The sequence below is a fragment of the Ascaphus truei genome, chromosome 3 (assembly GCF_040206685.1).
Source record: "Ascaphus truei isolate aAscTru1 chromosome 3, aAscTru1.hap1, whole genome shotgun sequence".
In the NCBI taxonomy this organism is placed as follows: domain Eukaryota; kingdom Metazoa; phylum Chordata; class Amphibia; order Anura; family Ascaphidae; genus Ascaphus; species Ascaphus truei.
In genome coordinates this window covers 5,585,215-5,603,956 of record NC_134485.1, presented here as the reverse complement: position 1 = coordinate 5,603,956, position 18,742 = coordinate 5,585,215, and the positions used below count along the sequence as shown (strand labels likewise).

Here is an 18,742-nt window from a genome sequence, read left to right as displayed (position 1 = left end):
AGCACTGTGAACATTCTGAACACATGATACATAAAGCTTGGCCCCCTGCAGATGCACTTACCAGAACTACCTCCTACTGTCTCTGTACGTTCTCCCTACCTACCAATTAGATATTAAGCTCCTTGGGGCAGGGACTCCTCTTCCTTAATGTTATGTTTATGTCTAAAGCACTTTTTCCCATGATCTGTTATTTATATTATCTGTTATTTATTCGATTACCACATGTATTCCTACTGTGAAGCGCTATGTACATTAATAGCGCTATATAAATAAAGACATACATACATACATACATACATACAATAACCCATACCATTGAAGTATGATGTGATTCTCACCCCCTTAGCCCTGGTGGGAGACACACAGACCGTCCCCTACAATTACAGTATTACAGCCATCATTGAGTAGCAGAGCTGACATTCTACACTTTAACTTAAACCCCTATAACTCTCTTCACCTTATACCTGGTGAGAGATGTATGGAACCCCCATTGGGTTCTGGGGTTTGGGCATATGCCGAGAACCTTTAATGTAATTCAGTTCCCTGCCTGGTTTTACTGTCCTGGTTTGTGCTGAAGCAGGGGGATTTGTCGGTGAGTGGAAATCTGCTTTCTAGAGAGGATTTTATCCTGTGGTCTGTTTTGCTCATGTCCTCCGGAATCTGAGGGGATTCCTGAGTACATGTTTCGGGGTAACCCGCAACTCTTGCCCCCTTCTACCCAATCACACCCTGACAAAATTTTACTATAAAATCCCCCCTGAAACTCATGATCTTCATTATACATGCAGTTACATGCCATGATTGGGTCAAAGAGCTGGCACTCACAATTCCCCAATATGGCTTAAGGGCACCCAGCCGGGCCAAATACCTTTATTAATGGCCTGGTTACCCCTTCCCCGTCACAACATGCATACAGTACGTTCATTTTATTAAATCCTCCAATATAAAAAGTAAATACAAGTAGACATCACCGCATTAAATATATGTAAGAATTCCTGTATATAAAACTGTTATTTTGTTCCTCTCTTAGGAAAGTTTCGGCCAGACTCCTCGGTCAGCGTGCAGTGAGAGCTGTTCTCCTGGATACAGGAAAGCTTCTCAGCAGGGACAGCCCGCCTGCTGCTATGTCTGTGTGCGATGTTCAGAAGGAGAGATCTCTAACACAACAGGTCAGTGCAAGTGACAGCCTCATACATTGAGAAATATATTACATACAGTATGAGAAGGATTCTTTTCATGCTGCGTCTTTCATTCAATGTTCTAGTATTTGTATTTTTTCTGGAGAAACACAGATTTTATGTAGGCTGTGATTCCTTTCTTTAATTACACTACAATTACAACTCTGTACACTATGATTTCCTCTATTAAAAACTATAATGCTGGTCCACTTAAAGGCATCACAACCTACATCAAATATACTGTATACTATTACATTTTGGGATCATGGAAAACTGCAACAATAATACATTATTCAGAAACGATATCCTGTGTACATTTATAGCTAGTGATTTTACTACAACAGCGACAGTAATTGTACAAAAATGTGTGAGCACTGTACAGTATCTTACTAGAAGATGACACTTTTTTAATTGACATTATAATATATTTTGAATATAAGCTTTTGAGAGCAATGCAGAACTAATCTACATAGTATTAGTAGGAAATGTAAGAAAAATAAACCATACAAAAATGTTCAAGGGCTTTGCTGATAAAGACCCGAACAATGGGTCATGGCAGCCAGTGGGGGTCTGTTCTTTAGACTGACTTCTCCCATGGAGAGATGTCCCACTGCCAGGGGATGCCGCGGTCAGTTCCGCGTCAGTTCAGTGTCAGTGGGAAGATTAGGTCTGGCTACATCTGTAGGTGAGACAGGTGAGAGGTACTAAAAAAAACCTGGATCCTGAGTCACAAACCTCCATTAACTCAATGCAAATAACGGGATGTTATAGTAATCATTAAAGGACATTATATTCTCTGATGTTAATGCATAACCAAAAAGCTAATTATATGCAAAAATAACAACCATTTATATCTCATTAGCATAGGCTTAATGTCATGTGAATTTAGCATGGCCTCACGTCATCTTTAAAGAAACATGACTCTTTTTAAGTACCGTTTATCTCTTACCTAAAGGTGACAATGCGCCCATGCAATATACTGTAGGTTTGCTGGAGAGGAGATAAATATAACATATTTAGCAAAGAAGAGTCTTGCTCTCTCCATCTCTCTCCCCTAAATAGTCAGGTTATATCCCTGTGCCGTTCTATAACAAAGCTCCTTGGATAGAGTACAGTAGGTGTTGTTAAAGGGATCAGGCTATATTGACACTCACGAGTGCTGGAACTGCTCACTTGAGCGCAAGACAGCATCTCTGTTTCTATTGCACTCACCCTGTCAGCAGCTTGGTGGACACAGTTCATTTCATGTGCTTTCTACCGGATGGCAATTGAATTTGAACACAAGACTGTGCTTCTATAAGCACACTGATTTCTCACATTTCAGACTCCATTTTTAGCTGCTGCAACACTTCCACCTGGTTACATACTGTATGGATGAAGCAATTTTTAACAATACCAATGAGATATTATGTGAAGATACAGCAGATCTTAAGATGCATTTTGCTCGGTTGGAGAAATGTTTGTTACACCGTCAGAGAATATGGTGGGACATTATTACTATGGAGAACTACAACAGAGTCAAACGCATACCAAGGGGCTTGCGCCTCACCAAGACACCTTCCTTTGGGTTTGATAAAGGGGACTTTGAGTGACAATGGTGCCTCATTCTTGATGAATGTTCATTTAAATTAATGGACCCTATCATTCATCATACAGTAAATCACAAGAAAACAAATGTGTAGCTAAACAAGTGACAGAATTACAAAAGAAATTACAGGTCTTTGCTCATATGAAAAACTTTAAGGAATTAGATTCCAAAGTAGCGAGCAAGCTCAACAAGCAAGAGAAGATCATAATGATCACTAAACAGATTAAATTTGAGCGATATAAAGCCGATTATGAATCTCAACAGATTTACATCTGGCAAAAATTGACATTCAAGAACAGAGGAAAACCTAGCAAACCTAAGAAATCTAATAAAGATTCCGGGGGTAATAAGTCTATTCTCAAAACAACTAAAGATAGTGATCAAACACCGCATGCAGTTTCTTTCTCTTTTTCCGAGAGTGAATTTTATACATCATCTGGGGAAGAAAACATCATACCTAGTGTGATGACTCACTCCAGTAGAACGGACAGTCACAAGTCCTCAAAAAATGAGGAAAGACAAGAAGAGGCAAGAGAAAGAACCCACAGCGGGATGGCATCAAAGAGATTGAAAACGTAGACATTGGGAGTAGTAATGTGATTAACATTTCCAAACACGAATTCACAAAGGCGGAGTTGTCCGTCTTACATCTTGGACTATCATTTGCACCCAATAGGCATTTTAACCTCTTTTTTACCATGGTTGACGTTTATAGATTTACAGTGGCGACACCCTTTATTCTAACTCGGCTAGCTCCGCGAATTTCAGATTATCCCGGTTATGTGCGGTTTTGTGTCGTTTTCGCCCGGAGGGAATTGCGTTATTTTCGCGCCCGTGATTTAAGCATTTTATTCTCGCTGTCTGCAATACTGCAATGCCGTGTAAAAACTCATGGGGGCATTTGCGAGCTGTTGTCTTTGAAGTCTAATACCTTCAGCTCATTCTGACTTAGCCGCGCTGGTTTGAAACGGCTTTCTCCGCCATTACGGTCAATGATAGGACCCTCCTCGCCGGCGTGACCCTTTCTCGTTGCCATTACTGGTCGGACCCTGTTGGGGTCAAGTGAGAGGGTTCCTAACATCTATGGGCAAAATGAATTTTATTTCTAGGTGCCCTAGAACAGAAGTTCCCACACCAATTGGCCGTGAACTTGACCGAGGCCCTAGTTCCCACGCCAATTGCGCGATTACCCTGACTCCGTTCTGTTGCCACGAGAGGGTCGCTATTTGCCATGCAATCCTGCCTGAACTAGGACTACATGGTGACCGAATCTGAGCCCTCTAGGTTGAACAGAACCGGAGTTATGGTTCCAGATTTCTGCTCATTCTGACATAGCTGTTTCAAAGCAGCGCGGCTTTCTCCGCCATTACGGTCAATGATAGGACCCTCCTCACCGGCGTGACCCTTTCTCGTTGCCATTACTGGTCGGACCCTTTTGGGGTCAAGTGAGGGGTTTCCTAACATCTATAGGCAAAATGAATTTTGTTTCTAGGTGCCCTAGAACAGAAGTTCCCACGCCAATTGCCCTAGTTCCCACGCCAATTGCGCGATCATTGCTCTTTTTTGACAATGTTGACGATCTTGTGGCTTTGCGGTCCGGCAGTAAAAAAACAGTGCAGGAAGCCTCGACATTTGTTACACTGTCAAAGGAGCAAATGGAAACAATGGAAGACAAATCAACATGTCCTTTTATTGGTGGAGTCAGTACAAAAACATTTATTTACAAATACTGTACAATGTTGAAACATTTTAAGTGCACAGCAATTCAAAACATCAACAGGTGTAGGGTTTACTGCTACAGTACATGTGTGAAAACATTTGTCAGTCAGTATGGTTTACAGTCACATGTTTTAAATACAATACAGTACATTCTTTAATATCTTTAAAATATAAATATATAAATATATAAATATAATTTAAAATAATCCGTTCTGTGGGTCTGAGCGGGTTGAAATTGCACCAGTTCAGTCCTAGAGGGCAGCAAACAGGGCAGGTTTTCAGGGCAACCTTGAAAACCGTGCCTGTTTGCGGCCCTCAGGGACTGGAGTCGTGCATGTCCTGTGTAAAAAAACACATAACAACGCTTTGCTCATTTTCTGCAGTTACTGTAGTCATTGTGTTTTTAATCCGTCCCTAGCCAAGTGTCAATCGGCTGACTGCGCCTGCGTGTACTCTAATCCTTTTAGAGAAATCCTTTTAGAGATGGGAGCTTGCTGCTTACAGCGCATGAGTCACCCTACCCTACCAATCCCCTCTCTCCACAGAGTCGTTAATCTTCTGAATATTGCCATTGTGTTCTTAATCCGTCCATAGCCAAGCTACAAAGCCCTCAGTGCGCCTGCGTGTAATCACACCATCCCCCCCCCAACCCTTAGAGGCTTTGTTTACGGTAACGCTTTGGAAAATCCTCTCTCGAATTTGAAATGTAAATCTGATGTGCACAGCATTGTGAGAATTGAGAGTAAAAAAAACATTAACTGATTCATGTTGTTTTGTCATTCATTCTTATACTGTCGGGGGGGGTGTGGTTGTTGTCAATGATTACGATAACCAGGAATGTGAATAAATATTTATTATATTTCATCAGGGAAAAAAAAAAATACAAAGATAAAAATAATCATGAATAATACATACTGCAGCCTTTATTAAATTCTTCTGGCAGATTGAAATCGGAGAATCATTTACAAAACATTTGTAAAACATGGAGATACATGAAAAATGGACATTTATATGAATATTAATTAAATATATATATATATATATAAAATCTACTGTTTGTTTTTGGTGCCTGAGGCACAGGGAGTTAAAGTGACTTGCTTTTTATGTACTGTATTTGGGGGTTGTATTTGGGGGTTTATTCATCAAATTATTATGATGAACTGCCTTTTGAAATTACAGTACTGTTAACTATTTTAGCCACACACCTCCAGAGTCATTCATTTTCTGCAGTTACTGTAGTCATTGTGTTTTTAATCCGTCCCTAGCCAAGCGTCAATCGGCTGACTGCGCCTGCGTGTACTCTAATCCTTTTAGAGATGGGAGCTTGCTGCTTACAGCGCATGAGTCACCCTACCCTACCAACCCCCTCTCTCGACAGAGTCGTTAATCTTCTGAATATTGCCATTGTGTTCTTAATCCGTCCATAGCCGAGCTTCAAAGCCTCAGTGCGCCTGCATGTAATCACACCATGCCCCCCCCCCCCCAACCCTTAGAGGCTTTGTTTACGGTAACGCTTTGGAAAATCCCCTCTCGAATTTGAAATGTAAATCTGATGTGCCCAGCATTGTGAGAATTGAGAGTAAAAAAACCATTAACTGATTCATGTTGTTTTGTCATTCATTCTTATACTGTCGGGGGGGGGGGTGGTTGTTGTCAATGATTATGATTAGCAGGAAAGTGAATAAATATGTATTTTATTTTGTCAGGACCCAAAACATACAAATATAAAAATAATCATGAATAATACATAATGCAGTCTTTATTAAGTTCTTTTGCCAGATGGAAATTGGATAACCATTTAGAAAACATTTGTAAAACATGGGGAAACATGAATAATGCACATTTATAAGAATATTATTTAATAATATATACTGTAATGTACTGTATAATATATATACTGTATACTGTATATACTGTATAGTAATATTATTTTTTCCGTCTTTATCTTTTCCTCATTCTGTCTACAGAACAGTAGTTCATTGAGAGAGGAGAGGTTTTGTGTACATCATTACTGCTGTTTATAAACTGTACATTTTACTGTACAAACAGATTAGACTGGACACAAACCGCTGGTATAGAGATCAGTTCACGTACAGCATCAGCGTATCGTATCGTGGGTGAAGCAACGTAAATTTTTTAATGTTTTTTAATGTTACGTTGCTTCACCCAAAGCTGTCCTAGTCTCCTATCATGTAATACTGTCAAATAGGCACGATACGCTGATGCTGTACGAGCACTGATCTCTATACCAGCAGCGCGGTCTTGCAGACGGCTGCTACCACGTGACCAAGGTCACGCGTCTATACAGTTGGCATACCGCCAGTTTAAGTGACTATCAGACCGGCGAATTACATTAGTACTGTCCGCCCTAGCCCTACTATTCAGGTGTAGTGCGGACTCTACATAAGTACTGGTTTTGGAACCAGCGGCGACTACAATCATGTGATCAATATCGCACGCATCAGCAGAAGATATATCGCCTTAACATACAACCACTCTACTAATCTACCATACTTGCTTGATTAGTCTAAGTATTATATGTACTAATAAAGACACTGCCTTAATGATGTAACAACTATATGTGTATTAATACATGGGCACTTTGGATACATTGGGCCACTATTTGACATCAGCTGCTCACATGGTCATAAATCAGTTAGTACATCTAGCAACTATATCACCATGATAAACACTTGGAATTAGCAGTAGACATAGGGACAATCCTGAATGCACTGGATAAAGCTACATTCAAATGTATATTTAGTCATAACTGATATTAGACAAAAAGCCCTCATATATATGGTATGGGATGCAGTGGTACTCTGAGTTGTTCTTTTGGTTTTGAACATTATGGTCCATACATCTGTATCATCATACTGGCCTTACGTTATTCACTATGCAACGTGTATACATATGCCATTAAGAATAAATTAATTATATCTGGGCGTATATATGTCTACACTTATTCCATCATTAGATATGACCATACCTTAACACAACAGCAATAGCAGCGTATTTAACACTATCTCAGTTCCCACCCCATGCTAGATACCACATATATCCACTCTGAACTTTCATGTTATAGCAGAGGGATATAGCAGGTATATTTATATACAAACTTAGCCATTGATGTATCGCCTCTTATCAACATAAGGTGTCTATAAAGGTATATTAATACCTCACCCAGGAATTTCCTAAGAGGCAATACAACTAGCAAGAGGGGAATATAAGAAGAGTCACAGACACTCTTTCTGCCGTATTTGACTTTATTTGATTGGACTTGATTTCATGTTACACTGGAGAAACTAAGAGCTTCTGGGTTTTTAAACATTTTATTAGGATTAAAAGAAAAATATTTATGTTGTATGTCTAGCGCACCATAGGACCAGGATTTAATTCAACTCAGGCCTGCGGTGCGCCTTAATGGGGATCTTTTGTCGTGTGTTCTTCACACACATATCCCTTTCTGTCTATGGTCTTATCCCTGGCAGCACGCGACCTACGCCACTCACTGGTATAAGAGTTTTGAGCGAGGTCACTCATTCAATTTCATTACTCTGACTATCTGGAAAGAAAAAATCTGTGCCATACTTCCCTGTATCATACTGTACTTACAATACTACAGCACAGTACTACTTTCCTGATGCTTGCCCATTACGCGTGATGACAATGGGCAACACAGTGGCAATATGGTCTATATATTTATTGCAGCGTTCCACGGTGAGTACATCGTTCCAAAAACTCATTATGCCTTTCAACAACTCGTCCTTTTTGGAGGGTTTCGCCACTTTCCGGATATGGTCCTTCAGCTGATGCCAGACAATTTCGATCGGATTGAAGTCTGGCGATCTGTCATTGGAAAAAAGGACAATTGGTTTAAGAGCTAAAAACAGTGGGGAACAAAAATGGGACACGGTTTACTGCACTTACACCGCTGGTGTCTTCACCCAGTTGATGCCGCGCTCAAGGATATGCGCCGTTGACGCGGTGTGCTTCGGATCGTTGTCTTGGTAGAAGCGGTGACCATTGGGGAACTCGCGTGTGATGTATTGCACTATCTTGGGCACAATGTTGTCTTGGAAGAAAGCTTTATTCATGATTCCTATAGCAAGAAAAGAAAAGTGCTCAAAAAACTGCACAATAGTACAGTACAGTGCATACAGTAAGGCAACACTAGTAAAGTACAGTGCATTAGGCGACATTATATTTGATAAATTTTACCTTCAAAGATGACAATGCAACCCAGTCCACGCCTAGAGATGGCACCCCACACATGCAGCTTCACAGGGTGTTTTGGCCGCGGCTTCAAAGATATGCGGCCTTTTTTGTGGAATGCAAAGCTTGCAAATCTCTCCAGCGACACAGTAGACTCATCAGTGAAGATGCAATCCTGGAAAGTCTCCCCACTGTCGATCCATGCCTGGGCCTTGACCACTCTTTTGATTTTGTTTGCGTCCCTTATCATGGGGTATGCTCTGTAATGACAAGGAATAAAAAAATTTAGCGGCACAGTGCAGTACAGTACAGTTTGCTAAACAACACTTTTAGCTCCTGTACTGTCCACTACTAACCTCACACGTCCATATTTCCATCCAATGCTGCGTCTCATCTTCTTTATGCTGCTCTCAGATACAGTCAGATTGTGCTTTTCCTGCAGAGTGTTTTTAACCCTTAATGCACTCCTCTCATCATTCTCCTCACTTATTTTGTCCACCAGAAGAGTTGTCTCCCTACAATGTAAAGAAAATATATTGTTTTATTAATATACAGCAATATAAAATGTATATAAATATAATGTTGTACGATGAATATAAATATACAAAAAATGTATACTGTTGTAATATAAATATAAATATACAAAATATGTATACTGTTGTAATATAAATATAAATATACAAAATATATATACTGTTGTAATATAAATATAAATATACAAAATATATATACTGTTGTAATATAAATATAAATATACATCCTATATATACCGTTGTACGATAAATATAAATATACAAAAAATGTATACTGTTGTACTATAAATATACAAAATATATATACTGTTGTAATATAAATATAAATATACAAAATATATATACTGTTGTAATATAAATATAAATATACATCCTATTTATACCGTTGTACGATAAATATAAAAATACAAAAAATGTATACTGTTGTACTATAAATATAAATATACAAAATATATATAACTGTACTGTTATAATATAAATCAACAGAAATAAAAACAGTATTAGATACAGAACTGTTCTGTGGATGTACTGTACTGTATGAACAGTACAGTACAGTACGTACAGTTTTCTATATATTTTTTTGTTAAGTTTTATAAATATACTTACGCGTTAGTTACCCTTGGTGCCCTTTTGCGGTCTCTGTTTTTTCCGTATGCATGATAGCACACGGTGGTTGCTGGCACAATGATGCCAGAAGTATCTAACCAGCGTTGGATAGCAGCAATTCGTTGTCCGCTCGTGTACATCTCCTTAATTCGCATGCTGAGATCCTTCGAAATCTTTTTAACAGGCATTGCTGCGAGTAGAAAGAAATACAAACACAAGAATGTATATTCGATGTTTAGTCGATGTGTATTCTATGTGCAGTTAATACACAAAATGGATGGTGTATTTATACGGTAATGACTCACATTAGAGTGCGCCCACTTTCAACACCTGTACCTGGTCGCCATGCATAAAATGTTACACACTTTGCATACTGTAGCCCACCACTCAATGATCTTTGTCTGAACTTGCCCTTGTCCAGATACTGCATTGTGCCACCTGCTTCCATGGAGCAACCCCGACTCTATGGACACAGGAACCCTCTCGCCTCTGCCGTGCCTGTCAAGCTGAAAAAGCGAAAGGCGGTTGCCGTTTCCACGCCAAAGCGACAGGCTAAGGCCAATAAAGAAAACCTTCTGCTGACCCCAAAGGCTAAGGGTTTTCTTAGACGTAAGCCTCATTATGTGAAGAAGATATACGGTTATGTACTCTCGACGCAAAATGAATGGGAGCCAACCCATCGAACCCGCAGACCACTTCCTCACATATGCTTCAACGACTCTGCTGTAGCTGTCCCGGAAATCTTCAGCCCGTCTTCTCCACCCCCATCTTCTCCAGTTCCATCCGACGATGCCGCCGCCTCTGAAATCCACGGGTCACTGTCTCCTTTGCTCTTGGACGACTCTGCTTCTCGCCCAGAAATCCAAAGGTCACTTTCTCCATCCCTCTTCGACGACGCTGCCGCTTCTCCTCTACCGGGTATCCACAGGTAACCTCCTCCACTCTTCCTTGATGTCGATGCCGCTTCTGTCCATGGAACCCCCATCTCATCCTCCGTTGCACCCATCCCCCCAGATGTCCAGACGCCATGCACAAGAAGCAGCTCATTAGACCGGATGCTGAATGGGATAAGTGTGGATCTCCCCGGGAATTCTATTGTGCTGGCAAAGATAGATCTGCTTCTGGAGACCATGTTAAATGTGGAGCAACGGATGCTACAAATGGATCAACAGATGGATCGATGGATGGAGAAGATAGAGGCTGACATAGCGGGCATACATTATTTGCTCGGTGCTAATGCCCCTGTTTCCCCAATGCTGGAGCAGGGGGGTGACATGGATGTGATGAATGGGACCTTCGACCCCCTTCCATCACCAAGCGCACCCTCTCCACCAGAAGATGTAGTGTACATGTATGCCATTGAGGAGGACATGATAACCCCGTCAAGACCACGCCAGGAGACAACACGGCGACCACAACCGGAGGAAAGCTTCCTCCCAGACAACCTACCATCGCCCGTCGCCTCAAGCACACCCGCTCCCAAAAGACCTACACCCGCTCGCATCGATACGGTGCCTGACATCACCCTGTGCGATCTGCCACCGAAGCTCAGGGAGACGTATAGGGTGAAGAGTGCTGGTGCACCCCACAAGTATGCCTTGTTCATTTTTAAGCACCATGTTCCCTACTCGTTGTACTGCGAGTGGGCCTTCAAAGTGAACTACAATGGGAATCGCGTCAAAAAGGCGCTTCCTGTCAATTTAAGGAAACATTTTGTGGATGAAATGCGGCACTTTTATCCAATTACAGATCCTGTAATTAAAGGCGTTCGGGACTGCATTAATGGCGTTTTGCGCCATGCATGGAATCGGCCATGGATGGACAATGTGGAGGACTTTATGTGAGACCATACTGTTGTGGTGAACTGTATTGTACTGTACATGTTTTGCCCTACTGTACCTGCTGTACTTAAACAAAGGAAATGTTGTTGTGTGTTTTTTTACACAGGACATGCACGACTCCAGTCCCTGGGGGCCGAAAACAGGCACGGTTTTCAAGGTTGCCCTGAAAACCTGCCCTGTTTTCTGCCCTCTAGGACTGTACTGTCGATTTTTTGAATTGCTGTGCACTTAAAATGTTTCAACATTGTACAGTATTTGTAAATAAATGTTTTTGTACTGACTCCACCAATAAAAGGACATGTTGATATGTCTTACATTGTTTCCATTTGCTCCTTTGAAAGTGTAACAAATGTCGAGGCTTACTGCACTATTTTTTTACTGCCAGACCGCAAAGCCGCAAGATCGGCAACATTGTCAAAAAAGAGCAATGATCGCGCAATTGGAGTGGGAACTAGGTCAATTGGCGTGGGAACTTCTGTTCTAGGGCACCTAGAAATAAAATTTAACATTGTATTTGTAAATAAATGTTTTTGAACTGACAGCACCAATAAAAGAACATGTTGATTTGTCTTACTGTACTGTACTGTGCATTGTTTTCATTTGCTCCTTTGATAGTACTGTATAACAAAAGACAGTGTTTCTAGAATGTCGAGGCTTGCTGCACTGTTTTTTTACTGCCTGATCGCGCAATTGGCGTGGGAACTAGGGCAATTGGGGTGGGAACTAGGGCAATTGGCATGGGAACTTCTGTTCTAGGGCACCTAGAGATAAAATTCTTTTTGCCCCTACATGTTAGGAACGCCCTCACTTCACCACAACAGGGTCCGACCAGTAATGGTGGCGAGAAAGGGTCACGCCGGCGAGGAGGGTCCTATCATTGACTGTAATGGCGGAGAAAGCCAGGCTGCTTTGAAACGGCTAAGTCAGAATGAGCAGAAACCTGGAACCCATAACTCCGGTTCTGTTCAACCTAGAGGGCTCAGATTCGGTCACCATGTAGTCCTAGTTCATGCAGGATTGCATGGCAAATAGCGACCCTCTCATGACAACAGAACGGAGTCAGGGTAATCGCGCATTTGGCTTGGGAACTAGGGCCTCGGTCAAGTTCACGGCCAAATGGCGTGGGAACTTCTGTTCTAGCGCACCTAGAAATAACATTCATTTTGCCCATAGATGTTAGGAACCTGGCACTGTATACTGTAGATGTAATGTAAATTATTCTGTACATGTAGAATAAATGCATAGTTTTATTTTTTCGGGTCTTTTACACAGTATACTGTACGGCCGGAACCAGGGGAAAAAACTGTAGACGTGGGGTTTTAAATCCGATTCAGCAATGTGCAGGCATTGTCACACAACGCGATATTATCCATCGAAATCCCCCCATTAGCCTTTTCTTTTCTGAGGAAAAACAAAAAGAAAAGTTTTAATGTACAGTAATGGTCAGCCCCCTATAGAAGTACCCAGCCAGCCCCACCAATAATTTTCTCCTGTTCACATGCGCATGCGCCTAGCACTCCACCAATTGTTCAGTATCTGCAGTACAGTACTGTAGAAGCCGCTCAGCCAATGATATTGCTTACAGGAGAATCGCTTGACTTTGGAATCGCACCGATATTTATACAGTATTGTCAAAATAAAAAAAAACACAGAAAATAATACGGCAACAATACTCACCATAGTATTTCCCATTCAGCTGGTGCCGGTCCACTGCCAGTCCAGCTTTCTTGATCATCCACGTCGATAGTTTGCTGCGGGACTAGTCCACCTGTAGTCAGCTGGTGAGGCTGGAAATCGCTTAGGTACATGCAAGCTTCATCAAAACAGCACGCAAAATACGGCTCAGCCTCAGGCTCAGCCTCAGGGTTGTCACTCATGGCGGGACCATCATTGGAAGCCGGTGCTGGTGCATTGCTTGGCAGCGACTGTCGCTTCTTAGTTGGTTTTAACATGACCCTTTGCCTTTTGCCGCCTTCATGATCATAGATACCGGAAAAATCCGGTGATACACACCAATACCCTCCAACAAATTGTGGCTCAATAAGATGAAAACAGGGATTGCTACATAACCTTTTCCTTACTGCACGCTTCCACGTATGAGGAGTTGGCGAAAATTTGTAAAAGTCATAGTTTTCGATAAAATACTGATAAATTTGAACAACTGTTGCCATCTTATCTTCTGTTGCCTTAATCGCGACCCATATCAAATACGCGTAACTTCTGTCGGGTTTTTGGAAAGCGGGCTGCACTTGAACACTCATGGCGGGCGGGTCTCTGGAGAATACTGTAACCGAAACTGGTCTTTGTCTTTCTTTAATATGAAAAGCCTAAATTGATACATTTTTGCAAACTCTTCCTTCAGTCTCAAGGCCAAGTTACAGTACAATGGCACACTGTGGTACAGTATCTTTTTTAAACGAAACACCTGCAAGCCGACACATTACTGAAGCGCATGCGCATTACAATTCATGAATATCTGCCATCTTGCGGACACGCGAAGCACTGCAGCCTATTAAATCTAAACCATTATCAATAAACCCATCAACCGCGCGTCAGCCGGGCATGACCTGTGGCTGGGAACGCAAAATGAACGCGGCATGCGCCAGGTGAAGAGTGTCGCATTCCAGGAACAAGCCAGGTAAAAAACGGTGATTTGTTAGAATAAAAGCTGCCGCAGCAGTATACGCAAACTAACTCAAACGTTTTTTTTCCACCAAGGTTGAGAATAGGGGTCCTTCTAATTTTGGGGATGCTTTACTACCAGTGTTTGATGTTATCTCTAATACTTCTATTCCCTTAGGGTTTCAAGACCTTTGTTACCGTCAGGATTTGACAGATCTCTACAATGAAAACAACACTGTGACTGATGACCCCATGGAATTCCTGGGGAGCATCAACTCAGGTTTCAAGAGGAAATCAATTTTTTATCCCACTTATATGAAAGGGCAGTTCATAGACACCTTTCAAAAAGCGGTAGAAAGAGATCTGTCACTCCTAGCCAGGGACATAGGAGATAGTCTAGTTTTCATTGATCTCATAAAGACAATTTGACTCTTGACCAGAGGGCAACAATTAAGTCACTATCAGATAATGATCTTATCTTAATCAAAAAAGTCGACAAAGGGGGCGCAACGGTGGTCTTAGATAGAGACTATTATGTCCTGGAGGCACGAAGGCAACTTGGAGACCCAGAGGCCTATGTCACCCTAGACGCTGATCCCACTTCCCGTTTCCGCAAGGAATTTGCAGGGTTGATGGAGGAAGGTGAGATTCTACAAGTTCTCACACCCTCTGAGTGAGATTTCCTCATCACTCCAGATCCTATCACTCCCATTTTTCATCCCCATCCTAAAATTCACAAAACACTCTTTGCACCCCCAGGTAGACCCATTATTTCCAGCATTGGTTCCCTGGGTGAACACCTCTCACAATGTATTGATCACTTCCTTCAACCTTTAGTACACAATTTACCTTCACTTATCATTGACACCAAACACGTTTTATCACTGCTTGCACATTTTAGTTGGCACACATCCTACATCTGGGTCACCCTGGATGTAGCTTCCTTCTATGACAACATCAATCATGATCACGGCCTCACTGCAGTTGAGTTTTTTCTCGATGCTCATTCTTCACTTTCTCCAGCACACATTGCATTTTTACTTGATAGCATCCGTTTTTCACTCACACATAATTATTTTCTTTTCGATCAACAGTTTTATCTCCAAACACGTGTTTGGAGATACAAAGCCATTCAGGCACAATATAGCATTTTACAAGCGATATATTGATGACCTGCTTATGGTCTGGAGTGGTGGGGAGAATGAGCTTTTCAAATTCTTTGACTATCTGGCAGATAATAAACTTAACCTCAGATTTACGCATAATTACCATATGCATGGCATACAGTTTCTTGATCTAAACCTTTATGTGGATAATGAGAAAAAAGTACAATCTGACATATTTAGGAAAGATAATGCCAGAAACAAATTGTTACATGCAAAGAGTTGCCATTCCCCCCCTCTGTTCAAGGGTATCCCATAGGGCCAGTTCCTGTGTTTACGCAGGAATTGTTCCTCTCTGGAGGACTTTGTTCAGAAGACAGATGAAATGAGGGGAAGATTTTTGTCTAGGGGCAACGCTAATGAGGATCTAGACAAGGCCTATGAAGCAGCCCTTAACACTGACAGGGATTCCTTGATCAGTATGGATAGGAGGTATTCCAGGCAAACTAAGTCCACTGAAAGTACCGATGCGCCTTACTTTATTACGGGATATAGTTTCAGGTCGAGGACTCCCTACTTCAGGAGATACAGGCCTCATTATGGGGTGCCGGTATCCCCTGCAGAATTTCAATGTCCCGGTCACGTGACGCGGATGCTTGAAAGTGCAGGGGATACCGGCACCCCATTACGGGGCCTGTATCTCCTGAAGTAGGGGGTCCTCGGACCTGAAACCAATGCGGTTCAGCTCCGGAGACCCCCTGCACATCTACACTATGAAAAACATGTATATTAAAAAAAGATTTAACAAACATCAAAACACGACCCCCCCCATCCCCCCTCCCTCCGCCCTAACACATTCAGTACAATAATGTGCAAAATAACTATTATCCAGATATGGATAATAGATTATTTGCCCTTTATTAAACACTGCATTAGCATACCTAAATAAAGTAAATAAAAACAGTAGCCAGCTAATCCAATGAATACAAGCAGTAACAACATCAACAATGAATTAATTAAACCATTAACCAATGAAACCAATTAATTCCTAAACCAACTCAAAATGAATAGTAACACTAACCAATCAAACCAATGAATTACTACAAAATTAATGAATGTAAACATTAAAAGACAAAGAAATCAATTCAAACAATATCTGAAATAACCATAAAATGCATTAGCTAACATAATACAACATTAATTACAAACGAACACCAATCGCAAACATTTTATTACCATTAAGCAGGAAAAAACAAACAATCACATCCACATAAGAAATTGAAATAAAAAAAAAACAACAGCAATACCAAGCCACAAATGCCCCCCAAATATTGTCATAATAATGTATTATTCCCTTATGGATTCACGCGAGATCAGCCGGGGACATCCACCGGCCTGTTGTATGGGTGTTGCGCACTCAAAAATGTAAACAAAGACATTTTTCAAAGTCCAGCTTTTTTATCACCTGCCTTGAGCTGGCAATCTTTTTTGAACGTAACTTTCGCGTACGATAACTTTGCGTAGCTTAGTGAATCCCAGAGAAGGGCAGAATTGAACGCAAAAAGGTTATCGTAAGAGCAAAGTTGGATTTCCAGGAAAAGTCAGTTTAAGAGCGCAAAGTGCCTGTTTGCGTGGTTTAGTGCATCGTGTTCGGCGGAACATCACGTTCTAAGAGCACTTTGCGCTCTTAAAACAACTTAACGAAGCTTAGTGCATAGCCCCCTATGTATGTAAACTAATGCACTGAGCCATTTAGATGCAATATCAGAAGGAAGTCAATGGCAAAAGCTGCAGTGAAGCTAGTTACTCAAGAGACATTGGAAGCCGTAGAGGAACATGAACCAACTTTGCTGTCTGTAGTAGCGTTCTTTAGAACAATATTATGGGGGAGTTTGTGGGTGAAATTACAGGTAAAGGTGACCTTAGTGTATTGTGTATATTATTTTACTACAAAGCATTGTGTACACAGTTTACTGTATAAAAATGTTAATGTTGATTTTCTGCAGATGCTGAAAATTGTGTGAAGTGCCCTGAAGATCAGTGGTCCAATGAGAAGAGAGACATGTGCATCCAAAGAACTATAGAGTTCCTTTCACATGAGGATCCCCTAGGAGGTTCTTTAACTTCTCTTTCCATTATATTCTGCATAATCACTTCTTCAGTGCTGGGAATCTTCATAAAAAATCATAAGACACCTCTAATTAAAGCCAATAACCGAAACCTCAGCTACATCCTCCTCCTCTCCCTCATGTTGTCCTTCCTCTGTTCCTTGTTATTCATCGGACGTCCTGTGAAGGTGACCTGCCTGCTCAGACAAGCTGCTTTTGGGATTATTTTTACAGTGTCAGTCTCTTCTGTTCTGGCAAAATCCGTCACTGTTGTCATCGCCTTCAATGCCACAAAGCCTGGAAGCAAGATAAAGAAATGGGTGGGGAGCAGAGTATCCAGCTGCCTGGTCCTTCTCTGCTCACTGGGGGAGGTTGTGATATGCATGGTGTGGCTGGTTCACTCTCCCCCATTCCCAGACTATGACACACAATCTGACACTGGGAAGATGATATTACAATGCAACGAAGGGTCTGACACTGCATTCTACATTGCGATTGGTTACATGGGATTCTTGTCCGTGTTAAGTTTCATTGTTGCTTTCCTAGTTAGGAAGTTACCTGCCAGTTTCAATGAGGCCCAGCTGATCACTTTCAGCATGCTGGTGTTCTGCAGTGTTTGGGTCTCCTTCCTCCCAGCGTACCTGAGCACCAAGGGCAGAAACACGGTGGCTGTGGAGATATTCGCTATCCTGGCTTCCAGTGCAGGACTTCTGGGCTGTATATTCATTCCCAAGTGTTACATTATCCTGCTCAGGCCTGAGCTGAACACCAGGGAACATGTCATTGGGAAACACTGACATATTTCTTACTCTCAAAATATGCTGTGAGGCTGTTTGTCTGTGTCAGTGCCGCCCTATCTAAATGAATGGAGCACTAACACAGAGAAGCAGCTTCACAGCATATCAGATAAGGCACGTTGTGTCCATAATAATATTACATTATGTGCACCCTTTCCTTTCCAGTACTGCAGCTGGGCAAATATGGGCTACAATATACTGTAATAAAGATTTATTATTAACCAATGTGCATGTGATTAAGTTACAGTATGTCTATGGGGAGGGCAGTGATTCTGAATAACACTGGTGGCAGCAAAGAAGAAGGGTTGGGAAAGAAATATGTTGGTGAAAAGAGGTGTAGTGAGATGATCAGGATGGAGTGCAAGAAGAAGTGGCAGCATAAGTAGCACTCAGCAACAGCACATAGTTCTGCAATGCAAGTAACACTTGTAT

At 41.5% G+C, this 18,742-nt stretch overlaps 1 protein-coding gene across 1 annotated transcript in view; it reads left to right on the top strand.

Annotated features, from left to right (window-relative positions):
* LOC142490604 (vomeronasal type-2 receptor 26-like) overlaps positions 1-18,310 on the top strand; it is a 38,830-nt gene extending 20,520 nt beyond the window's left edge. Inside the window, exons 2-3 of the mRNA XM_075593020.1 lie at positions 1,031-1,169; positions 17,412-18,310. Coding sequence (XP_075449135.1) covers positions 1,031-1,169; positions 17,412-18,310 — 1,038 coding nt within the window. The remainder of the gene's footprint in view (positions 1-1,030; positions 1,170-17,411) is intronic.
* The last annotated feature ends 432 nt before the right edge of the window (positions 18,311-18,742 follow it).